The sequence below is a fragment of the Vigna radiata genome, chromosome 6, assembly GCF_000741045.1.
Source record: "Vigna radiata var. radiata cultivar VC1973A chromosome 6, Vradiata_ver6, whole genome shotgun sequence".
Taxonomy (NCBI): Eukaryota; Viridiplantae; Streptophyta; class Magnoliopsida; order Fabales; family Fabaceae; genus Vigna; species Vigna radiata.
The window spans coordinates 8,371,138-8,398,092 of record NC_028356.1 but is presented as its reverse complement, the minus strand read 5'-3'; the positions used below and the strand labels follow the sequence as shown (position 1 = coordinate 8,398,092).

The 26,955-nt window shown below is 31.1% G+C and overlaps 1 protein-coding gene and 2 non-coding genes across 11 annotated transcripts; all 3 read right to left on the bottom strand.

Moving 5' to 3' along the window:
* Positions 1-7,758: 7,758 nt before the first annotated feature.
* Positions 7,759-7,829, bottom strand: TRNAG-GCC. Its single transcript has one exon. It is a non-coding gene; the product is annotated as a tRNA-Gly (tRNA).
* A 2,278-nt stretch (positions 7,830-10,107) lies between these two features.
* Positions 10,108-10,178, bottom strand: TRNAG-GCC. The gene has a single exon. It is a non-coding gene; the product is annotated as a tRNA-Gly (tRNA).
* Positions 10,179-11,760: 1,582 nt separating this feature from the next.
* LOC106764797 lies at positions 11,761-26,059 on the bottom strand. Of its 9 annotated transcripts, none has more exons than XR_002668153.1 (10): positions 25,498-26,057; positions 19,914-20,099; positions 19,150-19,242; positions 18,721-18,903; positions 18,496-18,598; positions 18,232-18,414; positions 13,936-14,855; positions 13,386-13,822; positions 12,835-13,229; positions 11,761-11,996 (listed from the first exon to the last, which is right to left on the bottom strand). XR_002668153.1 is itself a non-coding variant. In XM_022782040.1 (10 exons), exons 2-10 carry the CDS (start codon positions 25,087-25,089, stop codon positions 11,927-11,929), a joined length of 2,235 nt encoding a protein of 744 aa, XP_022637761.1. In that variant the 5' UTR covers positions 25,090-25,155; positions 25,498-25,636; the 3' UTR covers positions 11,761-11,926. The 9 variants fall into 9 exon arrangements, 7 of the variants coding, with proteins under 7 accessions (XP_022637761.1, XP_022637755.1, XP_022637756.1 ...); XR_002668152.1 differs by having other exon boundaries at positions 11,761-11,993; XM_022782040.1 differs by lacking the exon at positions 12,835-13,229 and adding an exon at positions 25,030-25,155 and having other exon boundaries at positions 25,498-25,636.
* Positions 26,060-26,955: the final 896 nt, after the last annotated feature.

The following is a 26,955-nucleotide window of genomic DNA, read 5'->3' as shown; positions in this document are numbered from 1 at the left end:
TTCAAAATTATTTCACAATCAATAATAATAATCATAAATATTATTATTTATCAATCATAAAATGACACGTAAATAATGTTAAAATATTGTCAAAAAATGTTATCTAAGTATACAGATAAGAAGAATGCAATTTTTGTGTGATGAGAATTGAGAAAGTTAATTTTAGTGAGTGGAATGAGGAATAATATTGCCCCACCAAACCACTATCTCTCCCTACTCCTATTCCCATCATACTTTCATGGTAGGTATGGTGTGTGTCTCTCTGTTATTCATCTTCTCATGTTTTAGTTTGGTGGATTCAGTATGTAAATTGTAATTTAATATAAAACCAAATATCTTTTTCTTTATGTAAAATTAGTAAAAGAAAATTCACATTATCTCTAAAATAGTTTTCTTATATTAAATGACATGTAATGTAATGGGTCTTTTATGGTATTTAAGATATAATATGTTTTTCTATTTTATTTATTTTAAAATCAATTAAGGAGTAAAGATAATAAATTAAAATTTTAGAAAGATAAAAATATAAAACAAAATTTACTCATCTTATAACATCATAAATAAATATTTCAAATTAGAAAATATTAAAAAAAAAACACTTGAAATATGATGACTAACATAGTAAAAATACCTTTAGCTTTTTAATATAAGAAAATTTATCTGATATATCTCAGCATATGTTTTTGGATATTATAGTCTTCGATTCTCTCAAGGACGTTATTCGAGTAAAGGCAGATTTTGCGTAAAGGTAGAGTTATGCTATAGTTGGGAATATTTTATTTTCTTTTTACTACTTTTATATATTTTATAATTTAATTATCATTTTGCAAATTAATTATTTATATCTTTTTATTGGTGATATTTTTTTCTAAAAATAAAACAATCTCTTAAAAAAAAACTGCTGTTGTAATCCTCTTATTATGCATAGAAGCTAAAATTTGTGTTATGTTAAAGATAAAAGTTAGAAGATTATAGTTGTTATATATTGGTATCATTCTAGAAGCAAAACTAGAAATATAAATAAGTAATCGATTTAAATATAATTTTTAGTTTATGTAAATATAATTTTATTTTTCTTAATAACATGAAAAATATTTATTAATTTTAAATTTATGATATTTTTTAACTGTGTCTTTAATCTTTATCCCTATCGATGTGTAGTTAAAATTTAAAAATAAAAAAATACAATTAAGATAAAAAAAAAAATATATATATATATATATATATATATATATATATTTCAAATTAAGAGAATTATGTACACGGAAAAATATGATTATATTAATTTCGCTTTAAACTAATCATGACTTACAAAGGACTAGAAAAAAATCATAAAATAAATGACATTTAAAACTAACAATTAAAAAATCTAAAAAAATAAAATAAAACTAAGAAATATTGTTGCATGGGTTAAAAGAGACAAATCATATTTGCAGAGACTTAATGTATTTTAAGCTTAAATAATATATATCATAAATAATTTTTTATATTATAGAAATGAAACCTTAAATTTGAATGAGTAGCAATATCTATAATACTTCATATTGTTAAGTATATGATAAACATTTTAATTAAATATAATAGTTATAACATTTAAAATTTAAAAATTAATTAGAAAATAACATGAAGAACATTAGTTTTATAATATGATATTGAAGTTTTTGTCCTTTTTGTATTAACTAGATGATAAAATGATAAACTTAATTAATGCAATTTGTTTGATATTTGAGATAGTTAAAAATGTTGAAGGTATGAATTGATGTGAATGAGAGTGTGGTACGAAAATTGATCCTTTTAACTTTTGGTTATGAGCAAAGTTAATTATGGTCCCAACCCAAGTGGTAAGAAATGTATTTACAAATAAAGTAAGAGTTGAATGTGTTGTAAAGTTTCATGGAACATCAAATTTCATTCATATATATCATAAGATGCCCTATCATGTTATCATGCTTTTGGATAACTGATGGGTCAAGATCCGATTATCCACCTCCTAGATACCATTTTAAAAAGCCTATTCCAATAACTTAATAAGATCTTACAGATTTGCTTTCCTTCTAAAGGAAATTAAGAATAATGGTCTTTCTTTCTCACTCGAATAAAAACTCACGGAGATTTTTATCAATCAAATGGCTCAAGTAATATTTAGCATAATTCAACCAAAGACAAAAACAAAGGAAGGAGTCAAATATTAATTAAAAATATATATTCATATTAAAGAATTTTAATATAATATAAAGAGTTGAGTCATTGACATATTCGCCTTCAGATAAAGTTTCATTCAACATTTCTTCAATTTCATCATTTTTACTAACTTTTCAAATTTCATCATCTGTAGATTCATCTGTAGATGTTGAATCATCGTCTCTTAAAAAACCTCCAGGCCAATTACCAATTTCTTCTTATTTCATTATGCTTGTGAAAATTAGATAAGACAAAAATTATAAAATGAAAACTCATTATAAAATCATTTTTTGTAAATTGTTTAACAACGAGTGTTTCTAATTTTTTTTCCAGGCCAATTACCAATTCCTTTGATGTCATGCTTGTGAAAATTAGATAAAATTAGATAAGACAAAAAATATAAAAAGGAAAACTCATTATAAAATCATTTTTGTAAGAAATGGTTTATTAGTGAGTGTTTATGATTTTTTTTTCTAGGCGAATTACCAATTCCTTCATATGTCATTATGCTTGTGAAAATTAGATAAAATTAGATAAGACAAAAATTATAAAATGAAAACTCATTATAAGATATCTTTTTTTAAGAAATTGTTTAACAGCTAGAGATGACAGAGGAAAAGTTAGAGTGAGAGAGATGAAAGAGAAATGATTGAGAGGAATGAGCAAGGTGAGGTGAGTAAGGGTGTGGAGTTTCTTGTTTTTTTTTTTTTTTTTAAGTTTTGAGAATGAAAGTTATTCGAATACCCTCGACTTTAAAACTTAGAATCGATAATATATGAGGATATATTTGTCTACTATAACCCGATACACAATGCTAAAATGTACCAACTGAAAAAAGGCGTACGAGCGTTAACAAATTATATATATAATTAAACCTGTTAAGGTATTGTTGTTCTATTAATCTTTTCAATTACTTTGTGATGTGAACTTTAAGGAGGGTTGAGAAGAGAAGAAATTGCATCAAATTTAAAAATTAAGAGGGGAAATTAAAATGTGTTATGATGAATGAAAGAAATTTAGAGAAAATAAATAATTTAAGGCTTTTATTTGTCAGCGTGTTTCGGTTCGTTAGCAAATAGGGTTAAACAAATTAAACAATTAAAGAAAGTATCGGAAAGAACAGTAATGTTATTGTGTTTTATATTTCAAGAGACTCCATTTTTAGGTCAAAAGAGGAAGAACAAAGAAGGATGATTTATTAAGTTGGAGAACTTCTGAAAGGGATCTTCAACTATAATAACTTAATCATAGAACGTGTACGGAACATATGCCTTTTGTTTGTCTCTTGTTACTTTCAAGGAATATATTTGTTAATCATAGTTGAAAGTATGCATCCAAATATACCATAGCTTTTCTCCTCCTATATATAAAAAAGTTTAATTTATTTTTATTGGAGTTAATTTACTTTCAAATAATGCTCATTATTTTACGAGATCTTAGTTTGTCAACGAAGGGGAAATATTATTAATAAATTTTAGGATATACGACAACCTTGGCTTGCCTTCGTGTCCAAAAATTATTGATTGTTTATTATGATTGATATACAAAACAATAGCTTTATCAAAATGAATCCACACGTTGTTGTGACAAAACTAACTATGAATTTCAAAGTTAAATGTGTTGATTTTCTAACAAAATTCTCGATTGACTGATATAATTTCAGTTGATCTCAACCATATAATTATTTCGACTAACATCGATCAAAATTATTTTTACACTATTAGTGATCGGATTTGCCAACTTTTTTATTAATTTTGTTTGAAAAATTCTTCCAATTAAAATCGATACAAAACATTCATAGTTATTGACAGAAAGTTTTCCAAGCTAACAAAAGAAAAATAAAATCCACAAACTATTCATAATTAATAACATTAGTATTAATGATCAAAAAAAATCACAAACATCGATTGAAAAAATTCATTTCACATTGGAAAACAAAAATAGCAATGGTTTACATAAAAAATAATTTTAACAATTTTTAACGAAAGAAATCTAACTTATAACAACTAAAAAGTAATTATCCGAAGAATGGTTGAACCTTAGATAAGCCAATAATTCTCCTGTATTTTCATTTACCAACTCTTCTTTTACACTATTTGTTGCAGACCTAATCATACAATCACCTCAAATAACTTAATTCGAGTGGAAGATTATTTTTTTGTTAAATATATCTTTTAGTCCTCATATTTGTTCTTCATTCTCAATTAGGTCCTCATGTTTTTTTTTTGTCCCAATTGCATCCTAATATTTGTAAATTTGAGGAATTAAGCCCTCTCTGTTTTTTTTTTGTCCCAATTGCATCCTAATATTTGTAATTTGAGACAATTAAGCCCTCTCCCTTTTTTTTGTCCCAATTGCATCCTAATATTTGTAATTTGAGGCAATTAAGCCCTCTCCGTTTTTTTTGTCCCAATTGCATCCTAATATTTGTAAATTTGAGACAATTAAGCCCTCTCAATTGGCCTACGACGTTAGTTCCACTTAACGGAGAGGGCTTAATTGTCTCAAATTTACAAATATTAGGATGCAATTGGGACAAAAAAAAACATGAGGACCTAATTGAGAATGAGAAACAAATATGAGGACTAAAACATATATTTAACCTATTTTTTTTATATCAGGACACATTTTTACATTTATTAAATATAAAATATAAGAAGTAAAATGGTCATAAAAGTGTAAACATTTATATTTTTTCAAAAAAAGTAAAAAAAAAAGGATAATATCAAATAAATATAAAAAATTTAAGTGTGTCAAATACTATTTTTCATATGAGAAATGATTCTTTGATATATTTAACTTTTTTATATTCATTTGACATCATTCTTTTTTATATTTTACTTTCTTTTTTCTTGAAAAAATACAAAACTTTACATTTTCATGACAATTTTATTTTTGTACTTTGTGTCAAATGTGTTGGGATAAACTTAAATTTAGAGATTTATTATTTTGTTAGTTTTGAGTCTAGTAATATTTGGTTTGATTTGATAGAGATAAAAGAGAAATAAGTAGTTATGATTTTGATTTATCTAGGTAGAATATTATTTTGTGATAGAATAAAGAGATTTTATTTTTAAGTGAATTGATATTTTATTGTCAGTTTTTATTATTTGTAATTGGCCCAAAGCCCTATTTGCACCTATTTAAAGGTTGTCAAAGTTTAATGAAAACAACCCACCATGGATTGAAGAGTAATATTATTTGTGTGGGTCAAACCCACAATGGATTGAAGAGTAAAATTATTTGTGTGTGTCGCGTTATGATATGTAAAGGGAGATTTTCCCAATAAAATGAATGTAAAATTCATGTAAAAAAAATTGTAAGACAATTGCTCTTTTCATGTACTTAAAAAAAAGTAAGACAAGCCCGTTAAGTAAAATTAAACCTCCAAAGAAAATTGTAAGAATGTAAATATTGCAAAATAATTTCAAAACTCTACCTAGTTATACCCACCATTTCTCATTTGTTTTACGGGGAAATAATGTTTAATCGATATTTAATTGTTAATAATTTGATGTGATGTATGAACTGGGAATTTTCAACAATGGTGATGCCCTTATGACTGTATAAAAAAAAATGTATAAAATGCATATGGTGTTTTGTCATCGATGATATCACTTCTTACTTGCACAAACATAAACATGTCCTTATTCGCGGAATGAGAACAACCAAAATAACACTTCTCAAACACAGATAATGTTTCTTTTTTTTTGTTGGACCATCCCTAGCACACGCCAAAAATTAAATCATTACCAAATACCTGAATATTTACCAAGACAAATATATATATATATATATATATATATATATATATATATATATATATATATATATTTTTGTATTTTTATTTTTTTTTCTACGTCGTCTTCCAAATCATTAACAATTTAGTGTCTCTCAAGTATAAAAGCGGATATTTTCATTAAGTCTTAAGTCTTTATAGATTATTTTAGTAACAAGTTTGATACATATGATTTGTATACACTAGTTTGAGGGGGAGTGTTAGATATATTATCTTTATTTTATATTTATCTTTTATCTTTTAGTTAGTTTGTTATTATTTTTTATTTGTATTTTGGACTTAACCTATATTTCTTCTATTATAAATAGAGAATTTATGTGTATTTGACAGACACATTCACTTCATATATTCATATGTAGGTTTGACAAATATATTAAATGATGTCATGGTTTTTAAAATATATTCCCATTTTTTTTTGTTGTAGGAAAAATATTAGTGATTAAATTAGTGTAATCTGTATATTTATTTATCATTCCTTTTAGTCTTTATAATTTTCACATATATATGTATATATATTAAAAAGAAATTTCGCGCACTTAATTAGTATTAGTTAAATGATAGTGGTATGGTATAATTTGAGAAAAAATAACACTGCTTTTAAACTTGTGTATAAAAACAGATTAAAAAACTAAGTTGAAAATGATTAAAAATGATAGAATCTGCAGTTCCTTATGCAGTGTTTTTCCACTTGCTAGTAATTATTTAATTTGAAGAAAAAAAGAGAGTAGTGGGTTGGTTTCAATAATAGAAGTAATAGGCATTGATTTGAAGGAAAAAGATGGAAATAATTAGAAAAGTCATAATTGATGCATTTCGAACAGTGCATGCATTATATTTCAGGATATCCAATCTTCCTTGAAAGTGTTACGTGTTGCTTTGGTTTTTACTATTCTCCTTTTTCTTTGAAAATAATAAAACGAAAGTGCACGATTTAACGTTCATATAAAAAAAAGAATAGTTAAGAACTACAAGATATATAGGCTTGGAATTATATGTGGCGTAGCTTTTTCTTCTTCTTGCTACAAGTGAATAACCAAAATTCATGCATATAAATATTGTAAAATGAAATATCAGTATTTTTATATTCAACAATTTTATTTCAATGTTTGGTTAATTATTATATATATGCAATTAGAGTATTACTTATCATCGAATCATATATTATCTTGTAGCTGAGAAAATTGACTTTTGTAACAATTGTTTTAAAAAGTCGTGTATGGAATAAATTTGTATCTACTAACATTTTCATTTATTTACACTGATGTATAAGAATTAAACTCCTGAAATTTTATAAATTTGGCAGAATTATTAATGACGTGTTGGAAATTTCTGGGAAATTTATGAAGGTTGTTTTGAATCGAATTCTTAAAGATAAAATTTGACGAGGTCTTTATGGTTGATTGAAAGGGTCTATAAGGTTACCTCTAGAGAATCTTCCTTTTTTGAGTTCTTAGTGGTTTTGGGTGCGATTACCTTAATAATGATATATTAATATGAGATTAGAAAGAAAAGCAATAGGTAGTGATTATTGGTAGAATATGGCAGCCATGCATGCACATGCTTTACAGAGAGGATTTTGTTGGTTGACCTTCTTCATTATGTTGCCTTAGTGGCAGACCACAATCATAATACTTGGAGGGAGATTAATGCAACAAAAATTCAAATAAAGAAAAACCAAAAATAAAAAAAGCTTTGAGCTCGGATGTGTCACTGTTCGTCTGAAAGATCAGAAGAGTGTGATAGACCCATCCATCACAGAGGACACAGTTTCGTCACAGCCCACCAGCCGGGAATCGAACCCGGGTCTGTACCGTGGCAGGGTACTATTCTACCACTAGACCACTGGTGCTTGATGATAATTTATAATGTTTCTTTTATATTGAATATTGATTAATTTAGCTTTGGCAGGTCAACATTTGTCAAAAGAATCCTCAGATATTGTATTAAATTGTGTTACCATTAGAAAATTTAAAATTTAAAAAAATTTAAGGTTTCAATCTGAAAGAATTTCATTTCAATCCTTTTACGTTTATTTGAATATAAAAATCCAATTTTATTTTAAATTTAAAATTTTTAATTTGGGTAAAATAAGAAAAACTAAACCTAATATGAGAAGGAAGATAAAGAAAGTTCCCTTCTAAACATGTTTGTAGGGGTTAGGGGCTCTTCATCCTCCCCTCTTCACAGAGAATTTGACCATGAATTTTTAAAGCCTTTTTTTTTTATTGAGTTTAACTTCATTTGAGGAAGTAATTTTCCTTCCTCTCTTAAGGTTTTTCCCAATCTTTACTCTTGAAGCAATTTCCTAACCTTGAATAAGTTATCTTTCCTCTCTTTGTAGTTATGCTTTTGTCCTCCTCTTTTGACTAGGAAAAAGAAAGAAGAATATGAATGGGGTACATATCTTACCTTAGGGTGTTCTTTCTGTAGGCAAGTAACATTTTGGGGGAAGCTTACCCTTTTTTTTTTCTTTCTTTTTCTTCTTTTCTCTTTTCTTTTTCATTTTATGTTGGTCCTTGTTAATCTCTTAAGGTGATAAAGGTGCTAAATTGATCTTCTTACCATGAGAGTGAAATGAAAACTTGTTGGTATGGCCACCAAGTAGGGTGTGTTTATCAAATTGTCATGGCGTACCAAGTATTAAATGTGTGGCTTCCATGGGAACAACATCACAAAACACTTAATCTTGGTAGATTTCTGTGGAGAAGTTAATTAGGACTTACTTATTAACATGAATTTTTCTTCCTTACTTATCTAAGTAATGTTGCAGGTCTCGACATGAGGAATAGTTTCTTAGTCAAGATTGTCCACCACCCTTGTGCTAGCCACAATTGCAATACTTCTCTATCAATGATTAAAGAGCAAACCCTATTGTTAGGCATCTACTATGAAAATGTTTTCTATTTAAGTTGCATTATTGTACACAAAACATTTTATGAGAGGTAAAAAGAGCTCATTATGGCAACATAGTTGCATGTGACATAAAAAATGTGTTATTTCTATGACTCCTCCAAAACCTGACATAGAAAGTTTGACTTACTATGTTAACTATTCAAGTAACACTCATACTAAGTCCAATTTACTATGATATGGGTTGACGATATGATAGACTTCTTTAGAAAAGAAATCAATCTCACTATCACTCAGCCCTCGCACACATAGATTACTGAAAAAAAACTGTCTATATATTGCTCTGGTAAACAAGATTATACTGTACACTTCCCAAAACAAACAAGGGAACACTTTCCCTTCACAAGATACAAGATATCCTGATTGTACACAAAGAATTAACAAAAGTTAACCTTCTAATAAGGTCCCTTTGTCTTCTTATAAAGGCAACCCCACCAGCTAAGCAACTGCTAACAATACAAACACCCTCTAACCGCCTAACCACCCTATTAATTTATTTTTCTCTTCTTATATACTCTTAAAACTCTATCACAATACTGACACAATAAATGGACCTATTATGAAATATTTTCAAAAATCTGTCATAATAAATGCGCTTACTATTACAGATATTAATGAGTCCATCATGTAAGTTTAAAGTAAATCGAACTTATCATGATGACAAGTAAATTTTGACATAATATATAATTATAATAAGTTTTACTTTAACAGTTAATATAGAACTATTATAATAAATTAGATTTCTTTTTATAATTTTTTTTTTTACCATTTTCCTCTCTATTCAATTCATTTGCAAATACATTTCATGTAATTAAGTTGTCCAATAAATTCTCAATAATCAATTCTATATAACTAAGTCATCCAACAAACTTTAAAACATATGGTATATACATAACCTTGTAACTTGACAATTTTTACAAATACTCTCCAAATATATACAGTACTGTAAACCTTTGGGAGAGTATACAAATATACAAATTTTACAAACTGTGTTCAAACTGCCTAAGTACTCCAAACTGTGTTAAAAATTTCTCAAGTTCCATGCTTGAATCTGAGCCCTTCTTTTACAAGCTTCTTTAAAGAGATGACAAACTTCGCCTTGGAAGATGAAAAAAAAACTCAGAGCTCAGATGTGTTAACATTCGTCTGAAAGGTTCAGAGTTGTGTGGTAGACCCATCTATCACAGTAAACACAATGTCATCACAGCTCAACGGAGTGCACCAGCCGGGAATCGAACCCGGGTCTGTACCGTGGCAGGGTACTATTCTACCACTAGACCACTGGTGCTTTTGTTGTTACCAAGCAACAGTTTATTATATTTATTACATATTTTAATGTGTTTTAGATTTATATTTTATTTTTGCCATATTTGAAATATAAAACCATAAAAGAAATTCATAGATTAAAGAATAAAGAGATTAAAATTGTAATTTTTCCTCTACATTTCGTAGGATATTTTATAAATCAGGCCTTATTATTAATATGTATTTTGAATACGGTTGATAGTGTGGTGCATGTCATCTTTAGCGAAAAACTTTGCAGTGGATTTTATGTTTGAGGAATGACATTAAATATTTTTTTCTTCCAAATATACTCTCGTCCCTTGCGTCTTTGAGCTAACATGCTTATATACAGTCGTAAATAATTCAAATTGGTTTCAATAGCTAGAAATAAATTTTCAGGCAAAATAAATTAGAAAACAAAATGACTTTAGTTGCAAAAAGATTTCAAGAAATCAGAATTAGAACTTCCCATAAAATTTAATTTTTATTTTATCATTTATTCTCTAAAATAGCAGTATTTTACTTTGATACTTCCTGATATACGTTTTTGTACCTCAGTTTAAAATTGCTTTTACTCCATCTAGTTTTAGCATTTCTTAGAACTTGGAATTTTTACGAAGTAAGTTACAGAAAAACCTACATGCAAAGATTTAATGTAACGTTTGTCTTTACGAAATTGTATATAATATTAATAAAAAGCTTTTATATTATGTATACGTAACCAAACTTGCATTTAAGAAGAAAAGACATCTGAAATATTTTATTAAAATACAAAAAAAGAAAAAAAAAAGTGCCCTTATCTGAAAGTAATTAAAATTTTCTATAAAAACGGTTAAATAATATAGGCCGATATAAAAACTAAATATTAGATTTTTCAAATAAAAAAATCTTGCCACATTCGACTTATTATTAAATCAATTAAATAAAAACCATTAATATATAAAAAGTAAATACATAATTAACATAATAACTATTTTAAATATTCTAAACTTGGTGATGTGCTGCAATGTTATTTTATTATTATTATAACTTAAAAAGAATAACAATTATAATATTTGGTAAAAATCTTTACTTCATATATCAAAAAGTAAATTGTAAATAAGGTAAAAAAAATAATTGAAAAATAAATACATAAATTTTAAAAGTAATTGTAAATAAGGTAAAAAATCAAATAAATTATAAATTTCTAAATAATACTAGATATTAAATTGTATGATTTTCTTATTTATTAAGTTAATATTTTATTTGATTGAATTGTGTACTTAACAACGATATAATTTTCTCAATTTATTATCATTCCATATCTTAAAAATTTCCATTTTGTTAATCAAATTAACATTTAAGTAATTAAGTAAAGATACAAAGAAGAAAATTATTTTAAATCTAAATGTAAAAAGTATATACAGGGACTAAAAAAATCAATAATCTTTGAATTTTAAGATATTCATTTAAAAAAAGTTTAGAAAATGACACATTTTAGTTGTACTAAAAAACAAGTAGACAACAAAAACAGTACAACGCAATTCTACTCGGGTTTCTCTTGGCACCAAATAGCCTGATGAAACATCCTACAATGATAAGACTACTTAATGTACAACGATAAAATCTTCACTAGTGTAAAAATACAACTCACATTCAAACAAAAAATCATGCTAATTCTTCTATTTGAATCCTGCTTTTGGCTGGATTATATTCAATCAAGCCTACGTCTATTCACAAAATCTTATCATTATGAGCTACACATGATGATTACTACCACGAATTTTTCTGGGGGGCGTCATCAAGGCAATTCGAATGGCCAAGAACTCCACCAGAGACACTGCTGCCATGAACAAAAATAAGTATAAAATATCATATAAATTGAACAATGTTTTGTCTTAATTTATATAAAATTAAAGACAACATATTGCTAGGAAATTCATCAGCCACGTATCAAGCATCTATATTCAGATACAGTAATATCTGGGCTGGGTTAATCTCACCAAGTGAAATCACAAAATGAACCAAATAAAGTCACTGTACTAAAAAGACTACATTCACGAAAGACCAAAAAAAAACACTTGAAGGTCCTTTGTAATGCTTCTATTGAAGCATTCTTCAATCCTCTTCCAACTCTTTCCAGATTTCAATAAACTCTTACTGTTTTCTTTTCACATAAAGACTAAACAATCTTAAGAGAGACTCCGCCATCTTTTCCTCAGTACACTACTTCAGATTTCATATATCCCTGCTGATTAATAAAACACAATTCAACACCCAATCTATCATATTGCATCGACCATGTTCAACAGGAAGCAAACAAAAACGACCAATAAAGATTTAGGTGAATCACTGATTTCTCCGGTGCCTCTCCTCACTGACAGCATTTCAGCCATTCAGGCCTTTCAATTTTGTGATCATCAAGCAAGGTCATGAATAAAATCATGGGCGAACACCCAAATGCCAAGGAAAATACCTAAATATAATTTCTGAAACTGAGAAAATTTTGGGTATCCATTTCAGTAAGATATCTAAACCTTCAGTTGTACACTTCAAAGCTACAAACAACAGAACAGAACTATAAACTCAACCTCAGGAAATCACCTGATATATACATCCCTAAATAATGAAAAATAAAAACGGATGTAAGAGGCAAAAAAGAAACCAGAATATACATGCACCTTTTGTACAAAGGACCAAATGAAGAAAAGAGGGAACACGGATAACATAACACTCCATCTAGTTTAGTCTATTTCGTTAGTTTCTAATAAGGCTACTCCCAGCAGTTTTCTACTTATTTGGTACTCTCATTTCTATCTGTTCTCCAATCTCTAGAAGAGACCCAGTGTCGAGGGAAGCTATCTTCTTTTTTGAGACGAATGCACATTGTTCTTACTTCTTACAAAATCGCCATCCTTTGGTAGCACCTGCTGAAAGGTAGGCAAGTCATAATAGTTTCCATGTATTGACCATTACTGCTAATGCTATTACATATTCACCATCCTTCACTGGCACTCAGTGGGAAAGTGGAGGAAAGTCATCTTCATTCTTCAAATGATAAGCTTGATCGTCAATCCTGAATCTCAAACCAACACCCCCTTTAAAGAAGATGAAAACTAGGAGTACAAACTATAATTTTAGTGCTTTAATCTCTAATGAAAGTTGCTATCATTTAACATCATAAATAATCTCAGTAGCAACAAAATAATCAACACTGGAAGAATTATATTACCTTTTGGAATCAACTACAGACAATGAATTAGGCTTCTCCTCTGTCACCACCCCCGTGTTAGGCACAGTGCCCCTAGATGTAGAAATCCCAGAGTCTGGGTAATTGCTCATGTCAGTTCTTGAGGCTACACGAAGCTGAGGGACCACAGATCCAGATTCATGTTTCTCAGATGAGTGAAGGAAACCGTTGGTATAATGTGACCCCCATGTAGAAGGTTGAGGGAAATAGGTTTCAGGTGATCTTGCTTTGGTGCTACCAATAGCAGAGTATCCTTCTAGAGAATATTCAAAGTTTCCTTCCGGAGACAAATTCATTTCTTGTGGAGCTAGGGCCAAGCCATTGTTACGAGTGTGTCTCTGCAGATGCCCCTGAGAACTTTGTGCTTGGCCCCTTCCCCTTCCTGGAATTGGCCTATTATCCCTGTAAGGACGAGAAGTCTGCAAAATTAAAAACTTAACAATTATTAGATGATGACTCAATCACTGGAAAGTATGCGTATGCATATATTAGAGGTGTCTGTCTAGTTTTAATAACTAAAAACTTTAAATACCATGTTAGGAAAGTATGCGCCTGTTCCTCGAATTTTCCTTTTTTCTTCTGAAGCAAAAGTTGTCATTGGAAGTGTGGGATGATTTATGACGTAAACTTGTTGCCCAATAACACAATTTGAGTTTGCCTGAGATCGAAGACTGTGATTAATTTGTACACATTGACGAACAGTTTCCCATGGATTCCTATTTTTTGGGAACTTCGGAGATCTAGGAGGGCTAGGCACAACAGGAGAGACAGTATAACCATTACACATCTGACCATATTGTAAGTTTCCGATGTGACTGTCATAATCCCCAGTAAGGTCCAACAACGACATTGAAGCTTCAGTAACCCCAGAAACACTAGTGGTGGATCTATCACCATGAAAGAAATTATTTTCAAGGATATTAGCATATGTTGAAACAGCTGAACCATAAGATGCCATATTCTTTTCATCAGTATGTGATCTGGGAGAATTGCTCACTATACCTTCATCAATAACAGTATTTAGAGCAGATTCACTGCTTGAAATATTACTTTCAATTCGCCCATTTGAACAATATGACAAATCATTAGCGCTTGCTATATCCAATACCCCAGATGTTGCAAAATCCCTAGAATCTTCACTAAGTTTATAACTTGCGACTGCATTTCCATCCCCAGAGGAATCAAGGAACTCCCCTGCCAAAGAGGAGTCATCTTGGATTTCCTCTCTGCTTTCATAATTATGTTGATTTCCAGGTCCTGCATCCCTTTTGGATGCTGTAGATGAGCTCAAAACTGACTTGTCTACATTTACCTGAGTGCTTCCATGCCTTTCCAGGGTGTTTGCAAAGAACCTAATAAGCTCATCTGCTATTCTATCGTCTGGTAACATAAGAATCCAGCCAAGTTTACGGGCACCATACTTAAAAGCACTGCGTATTCGGAAAAAGTTCCCTGAAAGAGAAAAAATAATGCAATCATCAGGAAGAGACATTGAACAAAAGCATTTTTTTATACTTCTTTGTGTCCATGGACACTATATCAAACAAAGCATACACAGTCTCAGTACTGTTGCAGTGACAATGATTGTAAAGGTAGTACAATACTATTACTGATTTATAGTACAGAGGAAGGATATAGATTAGGGAAGTTTGCTGATTTACTTCCTGCACTATAGCATATAATAATGTATATTACATAAACATAATTTGGTTACAATGCTCTTGATGCCAGAGTGTCTTAACAACTTTACCTAATCATAAGTTTAAAATAGGTTTAAATACATCTTTTATTCCTGTAATTTACCTTGATTTTGGTTTCTATACCTTAAAATGATAGCTTTTAGTCTCTAGGTTCATTCTGTGACCTTTTATTAGAAAGTGGGCTTTAGTCTCTAAGTTTGCACTCCCCTTATATATTATAAATTAATCTTATCTCTAGTCGATGTAAGACTTCCAACACACATCTTTCACGCCGAGGTATAAACATCTCGAACGTGAGAGTAGAAATTAATGGATGGTCCAATATTGGCCCGAAAACTGGTGAAACAAAATGCCCACATATCTCGTTAGGATAAGCTTCAATCATGGTTCTGATACCATATTAGAAAGTGTGCTTTAAGGCTAACTCAACTCCACAAAACCGGCCTGTCTTATTTCTAGTCGATGTGAGACTTTCAACATCTTTTAATTCTATAGTTTTGCAACATTTCGTTCTTATAGTTCACCAAATTTATCTTGATGGTTCTCTCGTACATCTAGTGGCAAATTATTGGTGGCAGGGACAAACCTAACAAAACAAAACTATAGGGGCCAAAACCAAAAATTATAAAGCATGAGAAAAAAGTGGAGGTAAAATCAAGGGCCCTGTTAGAACAAAAAATCTTTCATAGGATTTATTGTAAGGTATTTTGTGCTTTGTGCTAGACATAGTTCCTAAAAGTATCTATTATAATTCTCGTCTATTTCCTCTCATTCATTGTATCTGATGTATCCCAAGCCATTATAAATATGAAACTGAGAAGGGAAGATACACTCTCAAATTCACTCTAATCCCTCTGCGTTTTTCTCGAGTGTACCCAAAAATGTATTTCAACCTTAACATATAATAACATTGATTTTATCCATACATAACTCTTCTTACTTTCCTTCGGAAAAAAACTGGATGAAAGGAAAACATAAGTGCATTAATATAACATACACAAAAAGCATGATGTAGATGCATCAAGACCATAAAATATGGTTAAGCTTCTTTTCTTATATCAACTTCTAATAGATGCTAAAATGACATCACAAACCATTGATGGACAAAACTTTTACCAATTATCATTTCTTCTAACAAGTACCTCCGTAAGAATTATGCTAGTGTGACTTGACAGAATTGTCTACACTGCATTTTCACTCTGAAGGGTGTCTAAAAGGAAAAGCCTACCTTCCGAAAAGCCATTCCAGGGAAGGCTAAAGATCTCAACACATGGTAGGAGCTATGAATATCTGATTTAATGGTGCTTTCAGATAGCATTTCTTACCAAAAATGAGGGGGTGATACGGATAGCATGTGAGATTCAATGAAGGATGACAACATCACCAAAGGAATTAAGACTAGGTTTTAAAAGCAAAGCATTAAACTATAGCACCTAAAGATATCGTATTTGATCAGAGAGACATTTCAAAAGAATTGAGTCAGATTATTCAAGTAAAATATTTACAAGGCCCTGTGTAGAATTTTGGACAGTCAACTTGAGTGTAATAAGAACCTTGGGAGAGCAAGAACACAAAAGCAAGCCACTATACTGTAATAAGAACCTTTGACTAGGACCAGCAAGTACGGTAATGCTGGCATCACCACCCACACCACTTGTCAGCAGAAGATAGACAAGGTAGAAGGCCCAGGTATCGATGGATAAGGACCCAAAGAGAACCACAATATAAAAGCTAGCTATAGTAGTTGGAAAGCACAATGACTTACAAACCCCACATAGAATCCCATACTTCCAAAGTGGGACTCGAGTCTCATACCTTGTAATTGAATCCTAACTAAATCCTAAACGAAGTGCTTAAGCAAGTAGAGCATGACAAACTCAACAAACATGATTCATGAAATGCTTAAAAAGGAAATGAGCATGTGGGGTCTTGATAAATCATTAAAACTGCTAAGGACCAAACCCAAAATTGTTGATCTCTACTCTGGAGCTTGTAAATAAAAATTAAATTACTTAATATTACACATAAATTCATAAATAAAAATTATTCACAACTACAGGCATTTGCATAATTAATAATTATTAGGCATAACTAAAAAGCAAGTGAATAACAGAAGTCAAATAGAGGGGAACGTCTGAAAGCAGTGCCTCCGATTCAGCTGTATGAAAGGGTTTTTGTTAGGACGTGGAGGGTGTATGAAAGAAGGAAGAGAGTAGGGAAGTGAGAAAGTACACTTAACTGCTGGACAGTTAAGGGGGGCGGGAAAAGGTCTATATAAGGGATCTCTTTTGTAGTTCAGTTAGTTAGTTACTACTTTCTTTTTAGTTGACTGGTTTTGAACCAAGTGAAGGAGGTTAAGCTCCTGGTATCCGGATTGTATTCTTGATTCTTTTCCTGTGAATACTATACATCCTTTACTCAATTCTTGTCTTGTGATTACCAGCTTGTGTAAGAGAGTTAGTGAGTTAGGATTCTTACCCAGTTTCCTAACAGTTTTGAACTCTATCAAACAAAAAGGGGAGATATTACTAAGGTACCCCAAAAAAATTGGATGAACAACTAATAATCAGGGGCAACCTCACAAAATTGGACATCTCAAACATGTGATGTGACTACATATTTGAAGGTAGTTCAATTTAAGTCTTGTGCAACCTCACAAAATAGGTTTGTAATATGAGATTCAACCGATTTATATATTATAAGTTCATTATATCTTTAGTCAATGTAGATCTCTAAAACACCCCCTTTTATGCAGAGGACTAGACAACTCATGAGAATAGATATTTATGGATGGACCTATAACGACCCTATAGCAAGTGGCATGACAGGCCCAATAAACCCAGACTCTGATCTTATCATAAATAATGGATCTTAAGTCTAATTCAACATCAAAATCAGCTTTTTAACTTGAGATTTTCGTCCACTTATATACTTAATTGATTATATCTCTAATCAATGTGAGATCTCTAATCAATAAATTCAATGGTAAAGATTATCCCCTTAAAAGAAATTTAAACAAAACAATCTTTAAAAAACAAGATAACATGACAAATATAGGTAAAGAACCCAACCACAACATTAAAACAGAATTCAATAGTCATGGAGACAAAAAGATAGACATTACATGCCTTTATTGACACTCCGGCCAAGATTGTTGTTTTCCTTCAATGGATCAATGATGTTAAGATGTTTCTGGGGAAATGCACGCAAATTTAAATCTGACCCTCTTGATGGTACTGAGAATGATTCCACACAGCTTCTAATGAATTCTTCAGTCAGTAGGGTATTTCCTCCATTTTCAGGAACCTCAGCTTCACACAGCAAGAAACCAATAAAAAACATAAAGCTGCCTGACAAAACCAAAAAGAAAAAAAAAAGAAAAATATGCCTACCTACTATATTAGGCAGAGAAGATTTGCTAATTGGTCCCTTCAAACTAACACAATAGTTGTCCCAATCAAATTTGCTGAAGTAGTCCAAAAATCTGTAGAGAACCTGGAAAAAGGGCAGATTGCAGAAAATTCTTACTGAAAAGATGCATCACCATCATCATGTGATGCAGATTTTCTTTTCCATAAGCAAAAGTATGATCCAGGTATATTTGATGGAGAACTTACTGCTAGAGGACCATCTAAGGATACATGAAACTGATGGAAGATATACAGAACCAAGGTTTCCAAAGCATATGTCGAAATCAGACCATGATGAGCACCCAGTACACGGCTCTCATAATAGCACCAAGCCTTAATCAGGATAATACTACGTTTGAAAAGATGATCCTTGGCAACAAGTTGATCAACCTATAAATTATAAGAACAGAATTTATAATATAAAACAAAAAGGTAGAGTCAAAGTGTAGTAACACAATACTCCAGACTGCAACATGTGGATGCATATAGATTGCAATATATAATAGTTGTTTCTAAAGTCTTGAGACTCAAACAAAATAAAGAAAATGGAACAAAATATCATTATGCTATCTGAAACATTAAGCGAGGATGAATTGTATAACAAATATTGTTGTGGCCTTCAGAGGTCAGTAATACCTTCTCAAGAAAGCATAATGTACTGAGTCCTCCTAACTGATTGAAAGAGATGTCTACAACAATATCCTGTACTATGCATTTAACAAGCTTAACCTGCAGAAAAAGAAACCCCAACATATGAACTATAAAAATATCAACGCATTAAATGAAAGCAAAAATCAATTCACAAATATTGAACCAAATAAAGATGCACGTTAGGTATCATGGATAAATAAAATGTTTCAATAGGTACAAGGAATACTGAAATATAAAAGGTATGCCCACAACGAACTGCCAAGCAAAATCAGCCTAGCATATCAACTTAGCAAAGTTATACAGATACACTGATTTTGCTATCCATGTACGATGAGAAAACATAAATAAATCTAAAATCAACAAGAATTGCCAGGTGCTGCTCTAGATCTAATCAAGCTATCAAAATAAACTACCCTTGCATAGATTGAAGTAACAAGTTGAGAAGTAAATTTCCATAACTTATGAGATGCGAAATAGGGTGGAACCAAGAAGCAGTTATTTGGATGCTTTTAAACAACTCAAAGTTCCAATACAGGAGAAAAAAATGCTTGCATCCATACTTGAGTGAAAAGTATTCTCCCCCAGTAAAATGTTAAAGCAAATACAGATCCAACTTTTTCCACGCTCATGAGTCATAACAAGTTGACAACTCTGTATTCCTAATTTACTTAGACAGTTGGCATAAAATAAACTTAAACTAAAATGCATTCAATTTCAGATAAGTCATCAATTAAGAAAGCAGAAATAACCTCTGCATCAATGAAACGAACATCCTTCACTTCATATTCAGCAGCTTCATTAATTTCCTCTCCATGAAGAACAGCACGAACATCAGATACCAAGCCATCCTCAATGTTTTGACAACTGAGTGCAGTTAAATCAATATCTCCATCTGGAAGATATGTTTTTAATGGAACTGATCCATATGGAAAAACCTGCAATGAATAATATTTAACATCAATATGTATACCACATTAGAAAGAACCCTGCCAATCACTGCCTGAAGTCAACAACATTTATTCATCAAAATCTGCACAGCAATCCGCTGCATTAAATTGAATAAGCCCTATAGAAGAAAAAAGGAACAAACCACCAGCCTCGATCTATATGGCAGAAATATCTTCTTTTAAATTACAATGAGCTAAAATAAAAACAAGAGATCGTAGTGCATTGATAAGCACTCAAGCATTTCGGGAACTCGCTAAAGATGGAGAACCCCACACTCATACTTCACCGAGCATTAAAAGTCAGTAATAAAGGTGAAGAACCAAGCACTTAAATACTATACCAAACATCCCAGAATACCTGATGGGGGACTTAGACAACCACAATACTTTAGACCCTATCACATACACCAATACAACCATTGCACTGGAAGGTGTCACGGGGTAATATCAATTCAGCACCTTTAGTCAGACAACATAATGTCCCCTTAGGCACACTGTTCTTGTTCAAGCAACTCATGCCTTGAGAACCTTGCTGATTATAAAATAACTGAAACACTAAGTCTCTAAAACTACAGAGAAGACAGAAACAATGAACCAAGACCGTGTGTTTCTGAGACAGTTCGGGTGATTTACTTATATTTAGAAAACAGAATCAATACAAAAAATAGAGGAGATTTAATATTTTCTATTAACAAAGACATGATATGGGAATAAAGAAAAACATTTTTATTAATACATATATAATCTACATATTCTTAACTATATAGGATCAACTCCTTATTAACAAATTCAGTTGAGTACATAACCATGTGTCCATTGATGAGGGTAGAAAAACTTCCTTTGTTAATTGGACTTTTTCCACTCCTATTATTACCATGAATGTTATGCTTGAGTAATTGGTAAATAGTTGCCATACAGAAAAACTACAGAGGTATTAGAAGAAAAAACCAAGGAAACTACAAGAATTTGGAAAAGAAAAAATCAAAGTTTAATTAAATTTACGAACATGAAAGTATAAACAAAAAATATGCTTAATGTTGGGCTTGGAATGACTAAAAAAAAGAGCAATCTTGATTTTGATAAAAAAAATCTTATGCTTAGAAATCAGCATAAAAAATAAGACTTGAATTGATTTAGAAATCAAATTCCAACTTTGCTTGGATAAATTGATTTTAAGTCACATTAACATTAAATTAATTGATTTTGTATAATTAACAGAAATCAAATAGCAATTAAACTTAAACCAAAAACAAATCTACTCAAATCCATTTGTTTTAAATGGATTTAAATTAGTACACTATAAAAAATGGAACAGTTTTTCCAAATCAAAATCAATTTCTATGGTATAACTTCATAACAAATTTTATCCAAAAAAAATATTTTCATTCATCAAATCAACTCTTGATTCTTCAAATATTTGATTCCAAATATACTCTAAAAATAGCTATTACAAACACAAGTTAATTGATGGCTAATAAACAATAATTGATGAGATAAAGAAAAGGTACGGACAAGAACATAAGTATTTGTTGAGTGTAATGCTCACCAAAAGTTGTTTTTGATACATAAATTAAGTTGTGCGCATCAATAGACAATATATTTATAGAAGATATTGCATTGACCACAATGATTTGCACTTATTACACCAATACATTCCTTGCTTGGAAAATTACACTCACCTTATTTTGTTGGTGTTAGAAGTGGACTTTAAGCCTTACTCAAGACCACAAAACCGGCTTGTAAGATGAGGTTTGCACCCACTTATATACAATAAATTGGCCTTATCTCTAGTCGATGTAAGACTTCCAACACACCCCCCTCACACCGAAGTATATACATCTCGAGCATGGGACTAGACATTAATGGGTGATCCAATAGTGGCCCGATAGAGGGTGGAACAATATGTCCAACAAACAACAAATATTACTAACATAGACTTTAACCTAGCTCTAATACCATGTTAAGAAGTAGAATTTAACCCTAACTTAACCTCATAAAACCGGCTTGTAAAGTGAAGTTTGCACCCACTTATATACACTTAAATGGCCTTATCTCTAGTCGATGTGGACCCCCCCCCCCCCCCCCCACACCAAGGTATATACATCTCGAGCGTAGGACTAACATTAATGGATGGTCCAATAGCGTTCCGATAGCAGGTGGAACAATATACCCAACAAACAACAAATATCGCTTTATAAGGTTAAACATAAAGTAAGAGGGAGATTTGTATAAAACTCTTAGGAAATATATTTTAAACCTAACTTAACCTCACAAAATCAACTTATAAAGTAAGACTTCCACCAACTTACACATTTAAATTTGACCATATTTCTGTTCAACATGGGATCACCGACATAAACAAACAAGGGTACATGGGTGCATGCGCAGTGCACAAAATAAAGAAAGGACATTGGTGTTATTCTGCAAATAAGGAAGGTTATAGAGTAATGAGAATCACCTCCAAGGAGATCACTGCAATTTTCCTTATTTAAATGGAACTTAATGCAAAGTAGTCACATATCACACTGTTTGTGGTTTTTACTAATGTTGTCACCTTTCTTAAGGCATGTGCTTGTTAGCACCTACAGCCTCAAATCAATTATAAGTTTACATGTAACACACAATATGCATAAAAGGGAATGTTAGAAAAGTGCATTTTGTCACAGATAGAAAAGCACCAAACTAATGTACGCCAAAAAGAATTATAAATCATTGTTTTAGAAAAATTTGCTTTATCTTATCTACAGTTTTTGGATATCAAGAAGACATTAATTATTTCTTCCTATTCTTGTCTCTTGAAATCAATAATAAACAAAATGAGAGAGCATTAATGGAATGATGTCGTAAGAGGTGTAATATAAAACCATCCATATGGCATAATTAGTTAATGACATGGTATCAAAGCTTTTAGTACCTAGCGGTCTAGAGTTCAATTCTTCACAACCCCATTTTTCTAACACAAACTTCAAGTATAACACAATATAAATGGACCTACGCCCTATCCACACTTGATGTGGGGGGAGGCAGTGGCATTAACGATGCAACAATATCACTCTTGGGTCTTTTACCTGACAACTTAAAATTCTGGATGATAGGACATGGCACCAAAGCCTATATGATGCCAGTTTAAACTTAAGTAAGCACTTTTGCAAATCCAAACAAAATTTCTCATTCCAATTAATGAACTGGAAAGGGAGGATTTGTTGCTACTAGGATAAAAAGTACCTTTAAGCTCACTCAACTAATGTTATCAAACTTGAGCATCCGAAGGGTGGATAAATTTTGTATCTTAATGATCATAAAAAGATCAACACAGATTACAAAAATCCTTCCAACAATGCATAACAATTATATTTATATACATCCATATACATAAAAAAAAGTAGCTTATAATAAAATAAATAAGAATTCTTAATAAGTCATCAATCACCAAGAACATAAAATAATATGTCCAAACGAACCAAAGATCCGAACACACTAAATGCAGATTATGATAATAGGCCCAAACATAAGGCCCATTTCAAGTTGACCCGCAAGCACAAAACCCAGCTTATCATTTTGTTTCTTTAGATGTGAACCCTAATCACTCACCTAACCATGTGACTAGACTCTTCCACCTCTACAACACACTAAAACCTCATCACCTCTGCCACATTCAATGCAAGACAATAACAAGTATGACAGTTGCTAAAAGGTGACCAAAAATCCTCGATGACATTTTTCATGATTTTCTCAATGTAACACCGTCATGTAGCATTTTCAATGAAACCTGCAAAGGTGACAGCAACGTCCGACAACAATGTTGGAAACATTCAGTGACAGCAATAGCAATGTTCGACAACAATAGGAGATACAGGATCCTTCATTTATTTTAAAAAAGTGTATCAGAGGGATCAACAATCCAGCAATTTTCTTCTGAAAACCGGGATTTGCATAAGCAGTGGTCCCCTGAGCAAATTAGCATGGGACTCACCCAAAACTCATTGGATCATGCGAATTAGCAAGTTTACTCATGCAATTTTCACAACGTTGCTTTCACTTTAATCCAAACATGCACTTAAGCTTTTGGAATATTTGGTCCGAAACAGATAACATTTCATGCATACTAATAGTAATAGTAATATTAATAGAGTACAATTCTGGGAAATGTAGTTATTTTTTCTAGTAAGAGGCCTATTGGATGCCTTTCTTAATCCTTGTGCAAAATTCAGATATTTTGAAAGAGGTGTAAAAACATATGTAATATCAAATGACTTCATGTTAATTTAAAAAACCAGAGTTGCTATGTTACCCTTATGGATATGGTCTCCAAGCTTAGTTGTCAAGCACTTGTTTATTATTCATATCCAAATAAACAGTAAGGAATTTCCTAAATCTAAAAATATAATTAATAATCTATACAATGCTTGACAACTCACTTTGATATCAAACTTGACAAAATGAGTACAAAATTAATGCCCTTCAACAGCTGACTTCTCATCAAATAACTGATTTGCTCATTTTCACCATATTTCTCATACTCAAAAGCATGATAGACATGGAAACAATACAGCAGCCACTAGAATTCAGCAAACTTAAAAAGTTAAAAGACGCAACAATGCTATAACACAAAACTTAAGTCAGTATAACATTAACATAAAACACATGTGTTAAATTAAAGACAGAATGGATATGTCAAAAGTGAACATAAGTCATTTAAGACATAATAAAGCACTTCAATTTACCTAATCATTGTGACATACATATTCATATAACGGATAATAAATACATAGCAAAAAAGTTGTACAAGCATCTAAAAAAATTCAAAATTCATCTGAAGTGTCCAATTACTGACATTAATACGAGTCCACCACAGGTAAGTAACAGAAATAAAGTAACAAAACAAACTTAAACACTATTTCGAAGTGGTAACGCTTACTCTGTCCCATGGCTCCAACTCAGAGCAAAAGCACTCAAGACATGAACAACCACACCTCATTTTCTTTCACATTTAGCTGCCCTAATTACCAGTACCGAAAGTGAACTTGACTAATCTGACAACTTCCTGACGAAAAGCAGAGAGAGAGCAAGTTCATTCCATTATCAATTCAGCATTGCAACTACCACAATTCCTAATGAAGAAATTATCATTTCTCATCAATGTCGCCCTAATTTTAAATGCAAGCCCTCAAAACAACACAAATAAGTCCAAATTCGAGTCCAACACCTTCACAATCACCAAAACCATGAAAACAAAAATCTAAACAGCCAACAAGCACGCCAAGATCGTTAAACTGAATCCAATACAAAAAAAAAAAAAAACAAGCATCCACGCAACCAAAACGACGCCGGTGACACCGACCATAATTGAATATTGATGAGAATCGAAGCTAGCGAGCAACATCACCTCGCAGCGCGCGCCGTACCGAATGAGCCTCTGGACGTAATCGACGACCTCCCTCCGCCTCCGGTCGGCGGCGAGCGTGGGCTGTATGCTGCGGAGAATCTCGCCGGTGGTTTGCTCGGCCGCCGCCCAGGCATCCGCCGCCACAGAGGACGGATCGGGATTTAATATCGGAAGCGGCGGAGACGGCGGCGAGGACCCGCACGGGCGATCCTCCCCGAAAACGATGCCGTTTGCATGAAGATCGCCCATCACTGTCGTTAAAACGGGCACAACCCGACCCGGAATCGGAGTCCGGGGCAGAGGAGAAAGAAAATAAAACGAAAAAGAGAGCCTTGGTGTGAATCTAGCAACAGTGGCGCGTGTCTGGTTTTTGAAGACGGGAAAACGAAAAGCGAACAAAGAAAGAAATGGGAATAAAAAAATGGATATCTATCTGCGAGGGAAAAAGAAAGAAAAAAAATAGGGTAAGAGGGCTCGTCTTTGTTTCTTAGAGTAGTCTCCTATTTCTGATTTTGATGAAATAATAAATTGATCAATATTTGGGCCCTAGGAAAAAATTAATTCGTTGCATATCTAGAATCAGGAAAATGGTTATTCAATAGTCAACTTGGTGAAATCATAAACTTATTGACAATTATGGATTTATTATGATAGGCATGGGAGGTTTCTATTTTCCTTCTTCTTTCCCATTTTAGGGTTTGTAATTAACTTGCACGAAATGTATGCTCGGAAAGTGGACCTTGGTTGTGTTGGGTGAATAGGTGTCGGAGTTATCAAGAAACATAATAGTAATCTATAAAGTTCTGTAACTAACCACTGTATGAATGTTTTGTATAAAATAAAATGTGTAATTTGTATCTTATTACAATGACATTTAAATTTTTTTCCTTGTTGGGAAGTAAAGTGATTTTAGTTAATAAAAATTAAGAGCAACTATATGTGTAAATAAACATAGTTTGATAATAAAATTATTTATAAATAAACATTAATTATGTCAACGTCTTTTTAGTTGAAATTGAAGTAATGATACAATATAAAATTTCCATACTTAATCAGTATTATTGAAAGGGAAAATAGTTGTTATAATAATGATATCACATGATTAATTAAGAGAGAAAATATAAATAAAAATGTCATTAAATACTAATATTTTTATAATATGATTAATGATGCATTGTATTTTATAATGTTTTCATTAATTTATGGTATATTCTTTTATTGATAAATTAGTTTTAAATTTATATTTATGCACGGGTTGGTATTTATTTATATGTTTATTAAAAAGGATTTAGAAGTTAAAAGAAAAAAATAATAAATAATTTTAAGTTTAATAAGTTTTGAATAAAATTAAGTTGAAAAATTATTTATAAGTTTAAAAAATCAATATATGTTTTTTATAATTATAAATAATAGATTTTGTAAAAATATAAAAAATAAAACATGTACAAAACTACAAAG